Source organism: Nestor notabilis, unplaced genomic scaffold (genome assembly GCF_000696875.1).
Source record: "Nestor notabilis isolate BGI_N333 unplaced genomic scaffold, ASM69687v1 scaffold32060, whole genome shotgun sequence".
Classification (NCBI taxonomy): domain Eukaryota; kingdom Metazoa; phylum Chordata; class Aves; order Psittaciformes; family Psittacidae; genus Nestor; species Nestor notabilis.
Genome location: NW_009913000.1, coordinates 22,450 through 37,494, shown reverse-complemented (window position 1 = coordinate 37,494; position 15,045 = coordinate 22,450). Strand labels below are relative to the sequence as shown.

The window sequence follows — 15,045 nt, the reverse complement described above, 5'->3', positions numbered from 1 at the left end:
ATAAAAAGGTTTTGTGCAAGCTGATCAGTAGATAGAATGGGGGAGGGTATAAACGTCCAGTAATGAAACTCTTCACTATGGCCCAGATGCTTTCAGTAACCGAAATCAGGTACTTGTAATACCTACTACAGTACAGTCTAAGTCTTAGGGGGGTTTATCTCCTTCTTTGTGTTCCAGGGTACAAAGCAGTCTCAAATTTGCATCAGTATAAATAAAATTCCTACTTGTTTGCTATGATTCACAATAATATGGTTGAAAATGGCCACTTCCTTATCATCCAGTTCCTACACAGCCCCATATAACCTTGTTAAAAGCATTTTCTGCTTATGGTTAAGAGGCTTTTGTTCCCACCACCATCTGGATAGACAGGCAAGCTCTGGAGGAGAGACCATGGAACATGGATTGAGTAGAACATTTACAGAGCCGTGCAATGAGAAGGAAAAGGAAAGGAGTCACTACACGTGCCAACAGGAAGCACTAGCTCTACCCTTACACTGTTCAGAAGCTGTTGATTGTTGCTCACTGAACTACTACTTACTCCATTACAGATCGGCACAGCAACCTATCGTATGGGGAAGATTGTGGAAAGAAATTTGCCCGGCTGCCTCCTGGCTTACTGCTCATTTCCTTTTTCACGGCTTTCTGGTTCAGACAGCCACATGATATATCTGTGCTCTGCAACATCATGTTTCCTTCTTAAGAGGACACACAAAATGTTTGGCTGCTCCAGCTCCCATCACCTGACCTGCCTCTCATCCTCCCCACCTGCATCCTCTCTCCACACTCGGAGCATGCACACGCACCCATACAAACACACAGCAACTACCAGAAGTTTTGAAGAGTTATCGCTTTTTCACCCAATGTTGAATCATGTACAGTGAACTGAAAAAAAACCTACATTCATTACGACAGGATTAGCGAGCATGGGGTGGGGGGGGGTGAACTCCTGCCAAGCACAGGAAACAATTTAGATGCAAGTAAAAGACCTGGTATCAAAGGCCTTTTGTTTTTTTTTTTAGCCCTCACCAGGAAAATTTGTCATCTCTCATACGGGACTGGCAGAGGTTGAAAGGATTTCTGCTTATGCAATGTGTATTAAAAATTATGGAATTGTACAGATTTCTATGCTGTCCTTTTTGAGGGCGCTGGACCTTCTGATCAGGTCATTAGTGGAGACTGAAATGTCACTGCCGAGTTCCAGCACCACTCCCTCCTCTAGCTCAGTAGTTGCCGAATCTCCTTGTGCATGTGACACAGGAAGTCCACATATGAAGCCCCCCCACTCAGGCTCTTGTCCTCCACTAGGAAGTGTTTGAACAGCATTTCCAGCTTATCTTCTTGCTTCACAATTATTAACTACAAAAAACAAGAACAAAACCAACAGTGAGTAGTTAGCAAAATTAATGTTCTTGATAAACAAGAGCAAAAATTCAAGTAGCTCAAAAAACCAGACAGATAAGCTATATACGCTGTGATTCTGATTATGTGATTTGACTTCTGTAAATAAACCAGGTTAAGTCTCAATCCTTTCTAAATAGAAGGAAGATACTACATACATGGTTTGTGCAGTGGTATATTATAAGTCTGAAAAAAATTAGCTTTAGAACTATGGTAAGCACAGAACTCCAAACCTAGTAACAGTTTGGGGTTTGGGTTTGTTTTTCCCCCCCCCCGGTTTGTTTGGGTTTTTTTTTTTCAGATCCTTGACAACTTTATGTTTGGATCATATTTCTGAGATCAGGAAGAATAAAATTCAGCACTCAGCATTACCAGGCATTTAAAGCTACAAATGGGGAACAACATTTTTACCTTCATGTAGCGGGATCTCTGCATTTGAAGCATGTCGATAATAGATCGTACTTTCTTTGAGAAGGGATTTTCCAAGACAGGCAGGGTACTCTGGAATGAAAGATATCCAATCCCTATTAGTCACGTGAAGTAGAGCAACATTAAACAAAACTGCACTTTTGTCATATTACATAAGATACATCTACTCCCACTAACATACAATCTCTTTGACCACAACTGGTTAAAGGAGAATGTAACAGGATATCAGAATTAACATATCTATTTACATATCAACTGTTCTCCTCAATCACTGGAGATGTGCCTTGTCAAATAAAGCTAGGCAAGAGAATGCTTGTCATTCGCAGACTAGGGGCATTTCCACTAGTTTCCCACACCTATGCTTCTCTTATTCCCAGTATGAAAAAATTAAGCACTGCTTTCTCCACTTGCTTTCTCGTTGTTTCAAGTTTGGGGCAACTCTCACAGATGCTAGCGCCTGCACTGACATCCAACTCACCAAGCCATTGCTAATCTGACTGAAGGATGACACTCCAAAGAGGTTCTGGATCAGGCCTTGCTGCACATTGACTCCCACCCACACAAAGATGTTCAGCCCGTTCTCCAGCAGGTATATGTCACCCTTGGAGAGACGTTCCTCTGAGTTCCGGATTGCTGCTGGCAAGGAGTCACTGTCAACATCTGCTTTGGTCTGTTTTAGAATGAAATAAAAAAATAAAAATCAAGGTTATAACACAAAAATATCTTACAAGTTCCTGAAAATTTCTGCTGTTAAGACCCAAATGGTTTTCTCATTTCTAGAATTTGGAAGACTGCAATAGCTGTGACTGAAATATCATGTTCCTTAGCTTAGTTTTGTTACTGAATGTGACACAGAAGCAGATCAGAGACAAGCAAAAGAGAACATAAGGCATCTGTAAGGTCACTAGTTCCAATATTGCCTCCTGGAGTAGGAATGTAATTAGTTGTTAGTGTTATTCCAGCAGTTATGGTACTGAGAAGCCAGAACAGTGCATGGAGTTGCTCTGCAGAGATGAAAACTACTACATACAGTTACAAGAAGCTTTAGGATTTTTAAGACTGTGAAAGGGTCAAAAGTGTCTTCTTTGCCACAAGTCTCATGCTCACAGCTCAGGAAAAAAAATCCCCCAGAAAATTCACAAGTTGCAGTAATGCATCTATCACTGAGTGGAATTAAGTATACCAACAGATGGCAGATCCCAAATCCTTCTCAAATCGCTTTCACTTGATAAAATATAAATGCCAGTCCTTATGGCAAGTCAAGAAAACAGTAAGTCTCAAGTGGCAAGAACATACTGAATTACTCACCAGGGGCAAAAGCCTAGGATAAAAGAAAACATTTGTTTCAGCCACATCCATGGATGTGACTAACTGACGAATGTAGGCACGGTCATCTGTGGTGACCTCTAGACCAGGCTGAAGGACGTCGCTCTTCAAGACACAATTCAAGTATACAGGAAGCAGCTTCATGCATTCAGGGAGGATCAGCTACAAGTTACAAGCAGACAGAAGTTGGTCAGCTGTCTTGCTGAATAAGCTTATGTCTAACAAAATGAGGCTTGCATGAACCAACAGTGTGTGGTACAGCTGCGCGGAGTGAAAGTTGGCAGTCTAATTATATCATGGACTTGCAAAGGTAACTTAAAACTTTTCCCTGGAGCAGGAAGTGCTTCCTGGGCTCCAGACAGATGTCCAATAAACTATTCTCAACTACAGTTTTACTTGCAGTCTCTCTCTACTTCCCTGAATCTTCTCCTTGCAAGTTTCTGCTAAGCAAAGCAATTTTGAGTAGGCTAAGTAGGAAGGAGCTCTCATCACTTTTTAATATCCAAGCCTGTGATTCAACTTAAAGCATTGGAGTTTACCTGGCCAGCAGAAGAGGGACTAGCACAGTTCTTTCTATAGCAAGCTAGGATCTGGGCACACTGGTTGATCAGTGCATCTCGTACAGTCTTTACTGGACTACTCAGAACTCCACGATATGCTGCATAGAAAGAGGAAAGAGATGGATGGCTATCAAGTGATTGCTCATGAACAGTAAAAAACCCAACACTACTTTCACAAAGTAAATCTAAACAACTATTGTTTATGAAAGAACAGTTCAAGAACAAACTAAAACAGTCCAAAAATAAATACAAGGATTAATTTAGACAACTGTCAATACAAACCTCTATTAAAATAAATTTAGACAAGAATTTGCACAGAAGATAAGCCCACACTCTCTATCTGTACCTCTTGTCCCAAGCAACAATACTATCATCTTTGAGCTCTTTCCCATAAACGACTGAAGTATCAGGATTGCCACCTGACATTTGATGCATGAAGAATAAACATGCATCACTGGATGACAACAGGCATTTTAACAGCAGTTAAAGGTTGCAATTCTTGTTACCATATTTACCCTTACCATATTTAGCCAAGTAATTGATGAGTGTGTCTGTCTCACAGTTTCGATAGAGGTCAGCAAGCTGTGTGCAACAGTTTAAGGACAGGTTGTGAATGCGGAGTCGTCGCTGTCCTGCACAACTTGTATATAACAGAGCACACTGTAGGAGACAAAAATGCCAGGATATAGAAAAATGAGGTTCTGCTACAATAAGAAAAGCAGGAATATAGTTCACTAAAAAACAGGACTCAGATGCCTAAACAAATGAGATTATGTAAAAGGCTTGCACAATAAGCTAAAAGCATATGCTAAGAATCAGGGTCAATGAAAGATAACAAACAGCGGTGTTCGCATTTTGTATTAAGGGAATTGGTCTTGGAAAATAGATTGTAGTTTGAAGCAGTTTAGGTCACCCTGAGAACAAGCATGCTGAAAGATTAAGGGCAGTATGGGGCAGAAAGAAAGAATGAACAATTCCTTGAAGGAGAGTCTAATTATTCAGTTCAGAGCAACCTCATCCTCTTCCGCAACTGGCACACTCACAGCTGAGATTTGGTTCTGCCTTGACACAGTTTTGTTGACAATTCTAAATTGACAACTCACTTCTTTCTCCTAGAAAGCCTCCCCTGTTACCTGAAGGAGTGCACCACTGTCTTCACTCAGTTTGTCATCGTGTTTGAATTCCACTGTGATTGTTTTATCACAGTCCAAACCTGCCATCTCTACATCAGTGGTGTTGCTCATATAGAAAGCTCCAAAAAAGTCAGTTGCTCGAATACCTTAAAAACAAAACCAGAAAACATGAACCACAATTTTCAACAGAACAAGACAGACACCCTTCAAAACCCTGAAAAATCCTGTCATTTGTAACACTAAGTTATCTTGAAAGATTTCAGCAGTTTTTGCTCAGACTTGACAAAGCATCAGAATTTCTGAGCTTTAGCAGACCTTTTTGCATAGCCTAGTCTCAAGATGTTTTAAATTAGGGGAAAAAGCTGAATTTCCCTAATGACATGCTTGAAGTGGTCAATTTATTAAGACTTGTATGTGCTAACACCCACCTGTGCTTGTGCGCACTCTCATTACAGCATCAAATCCCACTTCTTTCTGGACATCTCTTCTCAAGTCATTCAGGAACCTATCCTGGTCAGTCTCCAGCTAGAAAACAAGCAATAATTCAAGTTTCATACTCACATAAATTAGAGCTGCTCCATAAACCATAGGATAATTTAAAACCAGATACTGTACCTTACAGTCTTACTCTAAAAGTTACCTATCATACAGGGCTTAGTGCCTTCCTAATAAAATATTGTGCTAAAAGGTAACAGCATAGCTTTTCTTCCTGTTGTTTTTGTTATTGAGATATTTTGTGTGAAGACATAAAGCTAGCTAAATCATTTTGGAGAAAATCGCTACTTAAATCTCAAAATTTATTTCCAAAGAAGTACTTGTCTGCTATGGTTCACACTATAAAAAAGAATTCTTAACTAAACAATTCTTATTTAGCTCAAATACCAGCCTGAGTTAATATCATTCTTACCTGGAAATATGCGTATTTATAAATGGAGCCTCCTGTCTGGTAAGTGACTACACCTAGTGTTGCCACATCTAAATACTGGTTTGGAAACAGGAACAGATCCACACAGCAGCCCTGGGCCACACAATCCTTGGCCAAGTTGTTGTAAAAGCTTGTCTGTGGCTGAAACAAAGTCTAAGAAAGGAAGTCAGAAATGAGATTAGAAGTTTGTGTTAAGTAAAGGAAAGTGAGATCCATTTAATAATCCCAGTCAGTATATCTTTATACTTTAAATCGCTCTTCAGGAAAATTAGGATCATATAAATTCTTCTTGACCCTGCCTTTGAAGAACTGTTGAATTTCATGAAAATTACTACACATCTTATTTTGACTAAGTTCAGCAGATTTACTTTAACCCAGCTATGGGTATTTTATCCCATATGAGATTCTAGCTCTCTCTCCTGTCCTCATAGCGGAGCTGTCCTTATGATGTCAACTCTACACAGCTCTGCTTGAGAACAGAAGACAAAAGTGCAATGTTAAGAGATATTAGCTGAAATGCTTACATTACATGCCACCTTTGTAATTTTTTAATGTTGCTTCAGAATTATTTTATCTCATAAAGAGTATAATATAAAACCATTATGTAAGCACCATGCAAATCATTATTACCTTCTCCTTATCTGTGTTGATCAGTTTCTTATCATCCCTGTTCTTTAACTTCCCTGGGGCCTCTGCAATGGGCAGAGAGGTGTGGAAAATGAAGAGCTTGCCAGCACACTCAGCTGCCTGCAGGAAAGTGAGCATTAACAGTGTAGTTTAAAAACATTTATAAAGATTGTAAGGGAAATTCATTCAAGAACAAGCATTCAAGCATCCTCATCACTTCTTTATGTCAGGAAGACTCTCTAACACACACAGGCACAGTGATCACTTAGTTACTTCAGTGGTATCCAACAAAGGGGAAACACCCTAGTGGTCAGTTACAGAACAGCAAGTTTCAGTTTACTGGACCTGTGCTAGTTCCACAGCAGGAAGAAACGGACTGGCTCCAAGGTAAGTGAGTAAGCTGGACTCAAGTTACAAAAGGTTTTGTGCAAACGTGTTACACTGCTTTCTTTTCTGATTTTCAGCCACTGTTCGTGGAAAAGTCACAGAAATGGCAAAGGAGCTTCAACGGATCATTAATTTTAAATCAATAACCTATGTCACTAGCCAATGTTTAGTAGGGCATTTTCTCTGACACACACAGTATGTAAACAAGCAATTAATAATTTATATTATTTCTTGACTGAACAATTGTCATGCAAACAGAGTTTAAGAGAGACTCCTAAGGACTTACATGACAGACAAACAGATCTATATGAACAGGGTTGGATGGAATCATACAGGAAATCCATTCAATCAGCATATGCAAGTCACAGTTAAATCATGCATGTAATTATCTGGATGAAGTACTGGAATGGAGAACTTTAGGAAAGGTTTTCTTTGTTAGCAGATTGTTGTGGGCAACTTCAGCAGACGGCATTCTTCCCTTTTATTTAAGATTGTACCAAAGCTTCAAGCATAGGATTAGAAAGACACCATGTTACAGAACTCCTCAATGAGACATGGCAGACTTCAGCACTTGTTTTTCATAATGGAGTGTCAGGGTATTTGTGGTAGGTTCTGTAAACTATTCAAAGCAAAACCCAGCCACGTAACAGAGTAAGCCACATGCCTTGTACTGTGAGCAAAACTTATCAAAAAAGAAAAAAAAAGGGTAGAGGACAGAGGGCTACACAGAATCAGAGGTACATGCACTTGAAGAATGAATGAGACAATTCCTTCCTACATGTAGTGCATCTACCATAAGGAGACTTACAAAAAGCTTTAGAATTGTCTTATTAGTATGTGTTAGCAGAGTATGTACTTCAGGGTACTTGAACTGAAAGCAATTTGCCATGACAATGAATTTACTAACCTTCAGTGCCTCCAGCCCAGCTTGAATCACAGGAGCAAAAACGGTTTCCGTTTCTCTTGTGTCTGCAAACATTTCTGGAATCTGATCCAGCAAACTAGCAAAGAAGAAAAAGGAAGAATTCAAGATTCTGTTTAATTGGAAAAGCCAGACAGCTGTAGGTGATAGTCTGCAAGAGTGAGGTGGTTTTAACACAAGTCCCTAACACTTCTCTAAATTAGCATAATTTTTACATTATTTGGCATGTCATCATTTATCTGTAAAAAAATGATGCTTTATTATTCTTCATTGGCTTCTCTCATCCATATCCTCACTGCTTGTATAGCCTCAGCTGATGCCTACTTCAGCAGCTCTTCCAGATTCCTGTTCTTTTAATATATTCCAATATATATTGGTAAGTAAACTCTAAGAAAGACTAGTGACACCTGGCCTCTGTTTGCCAAGCACCCTGTGTGCTATTCAAAGATTCACAGGTTTAATCCACAGTTTTGTATTTATGCTTGTTAAAGCACTACAAAACAGGCTAAAATTTTTTTTTTAAAGACATGCAGTGCCAGGTCTAGTTCCCAAAACACAGTTAGCTATACGCCATAGTTTAATTACAGTTCAAGTATTACATTAAACAGCTTGCCAAAACTTTGCTAATTTATCTTTCTTTCCTTCTAGATTTTATCTTCTGTATCCCACTCATCCAATCTTCTCCACAGAACCAAAATTGGACACCACTGTTGTCTCAGTTGATGGTTATTTAGGCAGTTGCCTTAAAGACAGTGATTCAGTATTCTTATGACTTTCATTCTACATCATTCTAGTTGTGTTTTGCTTTGTTCCCAGAAATGTCTTTCTGCACTAAATCTCCTTATATATACACACCTTCTGCCAATCTGGACTGCAAGACAAATACACCCTTACCTCATGAATTTTCCTATCTTACTTTGCTAGCTGAATCTCAAAGAGTATAGGAAGTTAACATACATGGAGTGACTTCTGGGTGAATAACATGACAAATAAGCATGCAACACTTTAATCTACCGAACAAGAAGTTTACTTACACACATTTTAAATCAATTATATTACCTGGCAATAACTGTCCTGGACTCATTCACATTCACCAGAAAACCATCAAGGAGAGGCACAAACATATCTGCCACATCTGAGACAACCATCATCTGTGGCTGTGCCAAGGAGCTTTTCACATTGTAGAAGTGTAACACTTTGTTGTAGGTGACAAAGCCCACACGAATGGCTGATTCTTCCATGTTGCCTTCCCTGTAAGAGACATACTTGCTTTCACATCTAAGTTGACAGTGAAATCATTAGACAGAACCTAACACAAGAAGGGATAAGGGAAAAACAAAAGGAAGAAAAACTTAATTTTCACCTAGAATGGTATCCAGAAAGATGTTCTGCTTGGGCTTTTTCTGAAGAGGAGCTTGTTAGGATTATAAAATTTTTATTCCTAGCTTTTTTAAAAGGGAAAAAGTGAGCTTCCCCCATTTTGACGGCTACCGTAATACACAATAAACCTACCTGGGCAGGTAATCTAGGAGTGACTTTAATTCTTCACATATTAGCCTCACTAAGCCACTCTTTACAGCATTGTAAGACACATCAATCATGAAAATGAAAGCAGGTGGACTGGGAAACTTGTTATTCTGGAGAAGAGAGGGAAGACGACATGTTATGACAGTGTAATGCAGCTCATATAACAGCTCTGTAATATGGACAAATGAATGCTGGTCAAAACTAATACCTTTTATGTACTTTTCTACTCATGAGTAGCTGTTTCTTCAGATCATTCTCTTCCCTGCCCAACTAACAGACATGTAAGCACATTGTGCTTGCAATGGACTGGTATTATAGGCCCTCAACTGATTTTGTCATTGCTAAGTGAAGAATAGGCTAATTATAACTAAATCATCCATTTATATGACTAGGCCAGATATGGAAAGTAGACAGGGAAGTTTCCTGCCAGTTCTCAAGACTTAGGATTCTGACCAGACTTGTAATAGGTGATTTCATTAATATAAAGCAAAACATTTTCCTCTTTGAGGACTGCAACCTTTCCCTTCTGCTTAAGTATCAGGTTTGCTTTGGCAAAGAGAAACTTGTTTCAGTCAACAGCTTTCTGAAGTCTACAGGTCATGTGGAAGGCACACACAGAACAAAAGGTAAACAGACTTTTCAGAAAAACTGGGACAATTACATCTCGTTTGAATTAAAAATGCTTCCTATACTGTTAGAAGCAAGACAATTGTTTTTTCCCATAACTGTAAGTAAAGGTGAGGCATTCGAAGGTAACTAGTATAAAGTTGCAACATCTAGACATCTATTTTCTCAGCATTTATTTCAGCAGAGATATAAGTTGCTTTAATAAACACTTTGCACATATTTTTTCTATTCCTTAGAAGTGAACCAGCTCTGATAATATATCTTTCCACACTATTCTAGTGTTTTTAACCACTATAGCTGTATTTGAAATTTAAATTCAATAGGTAAAGTCTGCCTTAGGCAACAGGTGGCACACTGCATAGTTACTTTGTGCTTTTCTTGAAGCTTTCTGACATTCTCCTTCTGCCCCAAGGAACACCACAAGAAAGTTCCTCCTGCTAAGGTAACAGCAGCTATAGCTGCTCATATAGCTCCAGAAGAGGATGACAGCAGCTACCATAAAGTTATGTCATGTGTGATCAAGACTTCCTCTACTTTGGGAAGTAAGCAGATGAGCACATTGTTTTACACAATTAAGTGGGCTGAAGTAATGCTGTTAACTATCTCTGCCAGCTAGAAAACAGCCCCAGACAATTCATGCCATTCTGACTTATAGTCTTTTTATTTGGAATCAAACCAAGATACAGTAACAAACACATAGTACTCTACCTTGCAATAGTCAACTGTTGCTAAAAACTCGTAAGACCCCAGTGATAACTCAGGCCGGTCATAAAAGTCTACTCGCTTTCCAGTGTGATCCAAATGCTGGAAGTAGTGAGGTGGCACTGAGAAAGGAAAAACAAAATCATTAAGTCCAATGACATACCCATGATAAACACTGTGACTAGAAAGCTAACATGGCAACAGCTGTTCCAAATAAAACTCCAGGAAAGCTAGCTTGCACTCTGTGCTAGCATGCAAGTATTACTAAAAATACTGCAATTTAAAAGCTTCATTAAAGCCAAGAAATACAAACTGCTTCCAGTTTGTCATATACAACAGGTGACACAGTATATACTAACTACGGTACTTTTCTTGAATCTCCTTTACATTCTCACTTTTGGTTTCGTATCAGGGATGCTGGAGCACCTCCCGTATGAAGACAGGCTGAGAAAGCTTGGGCTGTTCAGCCTGGAGATGAGAAGACTGCAGGGAGACCTCATAGCAGCCTTCCAGTAGCTGAAGGGGGCCTACAAGGATGTTGGGGAGGGACTCTTCACCAGGGACTGTAGTGGTAGGACAAGGGGTAATGGGTTCAAACTTAAACAGGGGAAGTTTAGATTAGATATAAGGAAGAAGTTCTTTACTGTGAGGGTGGTGAGGCACTGGAACGGTCTGCCCAAGGAAGCTGTGAATGCTCCATCCCTGGTGGTGTTCAAGCCCAGGTTGGACAGAGCCTTGGGCAACATGTGAGGTGTCCGTGCACGGGGTTGGAACTAGGTGATCTTAAGGTCCTTTCCAACCCAAACCCTTCTGTGATTCTATGTCACCACAACACGCTCTTTGAATTCTTCTGAAATATTTAGTCCAAATGAAAAAATATAACAGTCTTCTGTAAGTAGTAACAAATGACTTACAATAGAGTTTGAAGCAAACTACAGGCTACAACATTACTGACTCAATTCAGGCTTATTTTGCTACATGAGTAGCTTTTTCCTCGCCTTCCCATGCTGCACAGGAGTAAAGCCTTCTAGGCACTCTCACATGCAGAGACTGCAATAATCCTTTTGTCAGAATAGATAGGCTACATCTTACAGTGGATTGTAAAGCACCAAGGAGGAGGAACTGGAAGTGTAACCACATCCCCAGCGCTCAGTACTTCCATGCTAGTACCTGGCATCAGAAAGTAAAATGGAAGTTATGCTAAGCTTTTGCCTACAGAAGTCAGCTGCAGAAACAAGGAAAGCTTTTCCCGTGTGCCCCAAGAATTGCCATGACAGAGTTCCTCCTGCAGGATTGCTGGAGTGACAAAATATATTTCAGCTATAGCTGCCTATATAGCTTTGGGGAAGAATAAAATGACATTATGTGTAATGATAGTATTCACCACCTTTGAATTATTCTAAAGGTTCAAAGTTTTGACAGTTCAAAAAGAAAAGTTCAAAGAACACAGAAGTGATATTAAGACTATACATACGCACCTATCACTCTTCTCTCTAACTCAATAGCTAATTACCTGATTGTTTTCGCAAAGAAACCAGAGATAGTTCTTACACATTAGGTACAACTACATTGTATTTTCATAGCATTGTTTTCATCAGCAGTCTCTGAGCATCTCTCCCTCTGCTGCCCCTGCTCAGTTGTTACAGGTACAGCCATTCCTACAGCTGCTGAGTGAGCAGGGACAGGGAATGCATTCAGGCTGAAAAATCACCAGACAAACGTTTTTTAAAGTTGGCCATTTTTAATCCCTGTCAGCTTCCCATTTTGGTTTGTACAATCAGTTGTACAGCATAACTGAGGTGGTAAGAACAAACAGCCCATTATAAGCCACCAGTGCTATCAAATGAAACACTCAAAACATCACCATAAGGTTTGTTGTACCTTACATTTCACTGTGCCTTCGAAACAAATCTATAAATGTCATGCTATAAGCAGCACATACAGACTTCTGCTTAAAAGGAAGCATGTTTTATATTAATTTAGAAGAGCAACTAAGATTAACTGGCATATATTGAACACATTCAGCTGTAGCAGATTTAGCTGCAATCTCACCTCTAAGCAGTGTCCGAACAGGCTTTGTGAGAAAAAAACCTCCTAACTCACACTACTGACTAGATGTACATCTTTGTTATAGAAAAAATATAAGTTTCAAATACCCTAAGAAAATAGCATGACTAATTTTTCAAACCACCATACATTATGCTAAAAATAACTTCTGTTAAAAGTTGGTACAATTCTGCAATGCATAAGCACTTACTTGATTTGAACATGATTTCAGAACTGACCACTGAATATATTTTATGGTTTTTTTACAAGACTAAACACATATTAAAGCACAGTTTACATTATAAATTATCACAACATGATAAAGATTTATTTGCTCGCATCTTGTTCAGAGACCACTCCAATAGAGCATAGAGACCAATTTCCAGAAGAAACCTTACCCTCAGTGACACAGCTGCAGAAACAACATTGGAACCTCCTTCCACCCTCAATGAATTGCATAAAAGGGCACATGTAAGCCTTGCACCTATTACATCGGACAGGACCGGATTCTCCATGGTCTACCAAATAAGGAAGGGTCTGTGGAATCAGGGGTTAAAAAATGAAAGGTCACATGATGATGAAAAAGAAGCAACCACACATACCAACAGAGCTTAAAACTATCTTCCTGCACATTGTATAGGATTTAGCATTTTGGCAGCTGTGGGAGAGAGCACAGGAGCTGGAGGAAGCCCGAGCAACTATTCTGTAAATGCTTTTTAACTCCACCTCTAGCACAGCAGTCCTTTGTGGGCTGCAGTCATTAATGGGATATCCCACTCAGACACAAACAAGTACTTCTGCATGGTGCTGCACTACTTTACATAGTAGCCTGCTTGAGGAGTACGAGCTCTAGCAGGAATACCACACCACACAGATGTATCCCAAGTGAACACAGGACACTGCAGCCATGCAAAGAATCACTGTGATAACCTCATGGGAGTGAGCACACAATTTACGTTTCACCACAGGTTGGGTGTTTTAAAAGAAACTCTTCACCTCTTTATATCTTCTCCTTGTAAAAAAGCAAGGTTTTTGACAATATAGAAGCCAGTCATTGCATTCCAGATATTCAAGAACATAAAGCATCCAGACCATCTCGAAATAATTTTAGCAGGTAAGACTTATTTTATAAGTCTATCTCAAAACTATTACATAGTGATACCATTTTTGAACTATTACTAATAATGTATTGGTTTTGCAGCCAAAGATGAGTAAGATGCTTGGCAACTTCTGTAGCTACTCAACCTCAGAATAAACAGGAAGCACTTTAAAATGATTGAGACAGAACTCATACAAGCTACAATCTGCATTCACAGTTCAAAGCACCTTTCATATCTAAGAATCTAGCACAGATGCTTACCATAAAAATATCTGCACTAAAAGTGCCCGATCTGAATTCTCTCAGCCACCCTAAACCTCTGGTCGTGTTTAAGACACAACATACTCATTGGGCAGGAGTTGAAAAAAAAAAAACAAACCAAAAAACCAAACAAATGCTCTAGTCACTTTCTTCCTCTTCATGCCACGGATGTGCCACAGCTCTCACTCAACTCTCAGCTCCTTTCGCCCAGGCTGACCTCCTCAGAGGAAACAAAATTGGAAGTTTTCTGACTGCCAGGCTATGTTTGTATTGTACTTTCACACGATAAGCTTTTTCCTCAGCCTCTCCCCAGTAATATGCATGCAATCAAACTACAAGGGTGCTGTAAACATGCAGTGTTATGCGTAACTTCTCACTAACCACCTGCTTCCAGAGGGCACAGAGGTACTTCTTTCTGAAACCTCAGGCTTTGCTTTTGTAACTGTGCATTAATATAGGACAAAAGTCCTGTATCTGGCAACCAGGTGCTGAATTTTTATATGTTCTACATTTACCTGAATGCTGTCTTTTCATGAAACATTTATCTGCTCATCACTGATATGTTAAGCTTCAGCTCTCTTTACAGTGTTACTGTTCTGAACAGCTGAGCCTTCATCTGTTAGAAGGGCCCCTCCACAGGGAGTTTGACCGTGCCGTAAAGAACTTCCCAGTGCTAGAAGCGGACTGGTCTCCAGGGCAATTTTCCAATCGTAGCCTTGTTTTTTCTGGCTATCACAAGTGTTTGTTCAAAATAAACACACCACCAGACCTAACAACTAGTTGTTTGTAAAGCTACTCTGAAAACGTGCAGGTCCACAAGCCTCTGGGTTTTCAAAGAAGACCACATTCTCCTTTTGTCTCCTTGTAAACTCCAGCCACAATACAGGAATTAATTTCATCGCTCAGTTTTACCACAAACCAGTTTTCAAATCCAAGCCATAGCTGAATTGCATTAACAAAATGCAACAGAACAAAAAAAAGCTTAAAAGCCCAGAGAATATTCCTTTCCTTAGTAAATGTTGAAGTTAAACTTTACAGGGCACAGAATGCTGCAAACATATGTACTCAAATTTAAC

General features: G+C 39.5%; 1 protein-coding gene across 3 annotated transcripts in view; it reads right to left on the bottom strand.

Moving 5' to 3' along the window:
- Positions 1-1,006: 1,006 nt before the first annotated feature.
- The window catches only part of SEC24C (SEC24 family member C), a 28,688-nt gene continuing 14,649 nt past the window's right edge, over positions 1,007-15,045 (bottom strand). For all 3 annotated transcript variants that reach the window (XM_010022294.1, XM_010022302.1, XM_010022309.1), the window contains 15 exons: positions 13,008-13,146; positions 10,570-10,685; positions 9,220-9,344; positions 8,767-8,958; positions 7,693-7,786; positions 6,402-6,518; positions 5,754-5,924; positions 5,275-5,371; positions 4,847-4,992; positions 4,235-4,373; positions 3,693-3,811; positions 3,136-3,315; positions 2,306-2,497; positions 1,810-1,899; positions 1,007-1,356 (listed from right to left, as the gene is read on the bottom strand). In XM_010022294.1, coding sequence (XP_010020596.1) covers positions 1,216-1,356; positions 1,810-1,899; positions 2,306-2,497; positions 3,136-3,315; positions 3,693-3,811; positions 4,235-4,373; positions 4,847-4,992; positions 5,275-5,371; positions 5,754-5,924; positions 6,402-6,518; positions 7,693-7,786; positions 8,767-8,958; positions 9,220-9,344; positions 10,570-10,685; positions 13,008-13,146 — 2,058 coding nt within the window. In that variant the 3' untranslated portion in view covers positions 1,007-1,215. The remainder of the gene's footprint in view (positions 1,357-1,809; positions 1,900-2,305; positions 2,498-3,135; positions 3,316-3,692; positions 3,812-4,234; positions 4,374-4,846; positions 4,993-5,274; positions 5,372-5,753; positions 5,925-6,401; positions 6,519-7,692; positions 7,787-8,766; positions 8,959-9,219; positions 9,345-10,569; positions 10,686-13,007; positions 13,147-15,045) is intronic.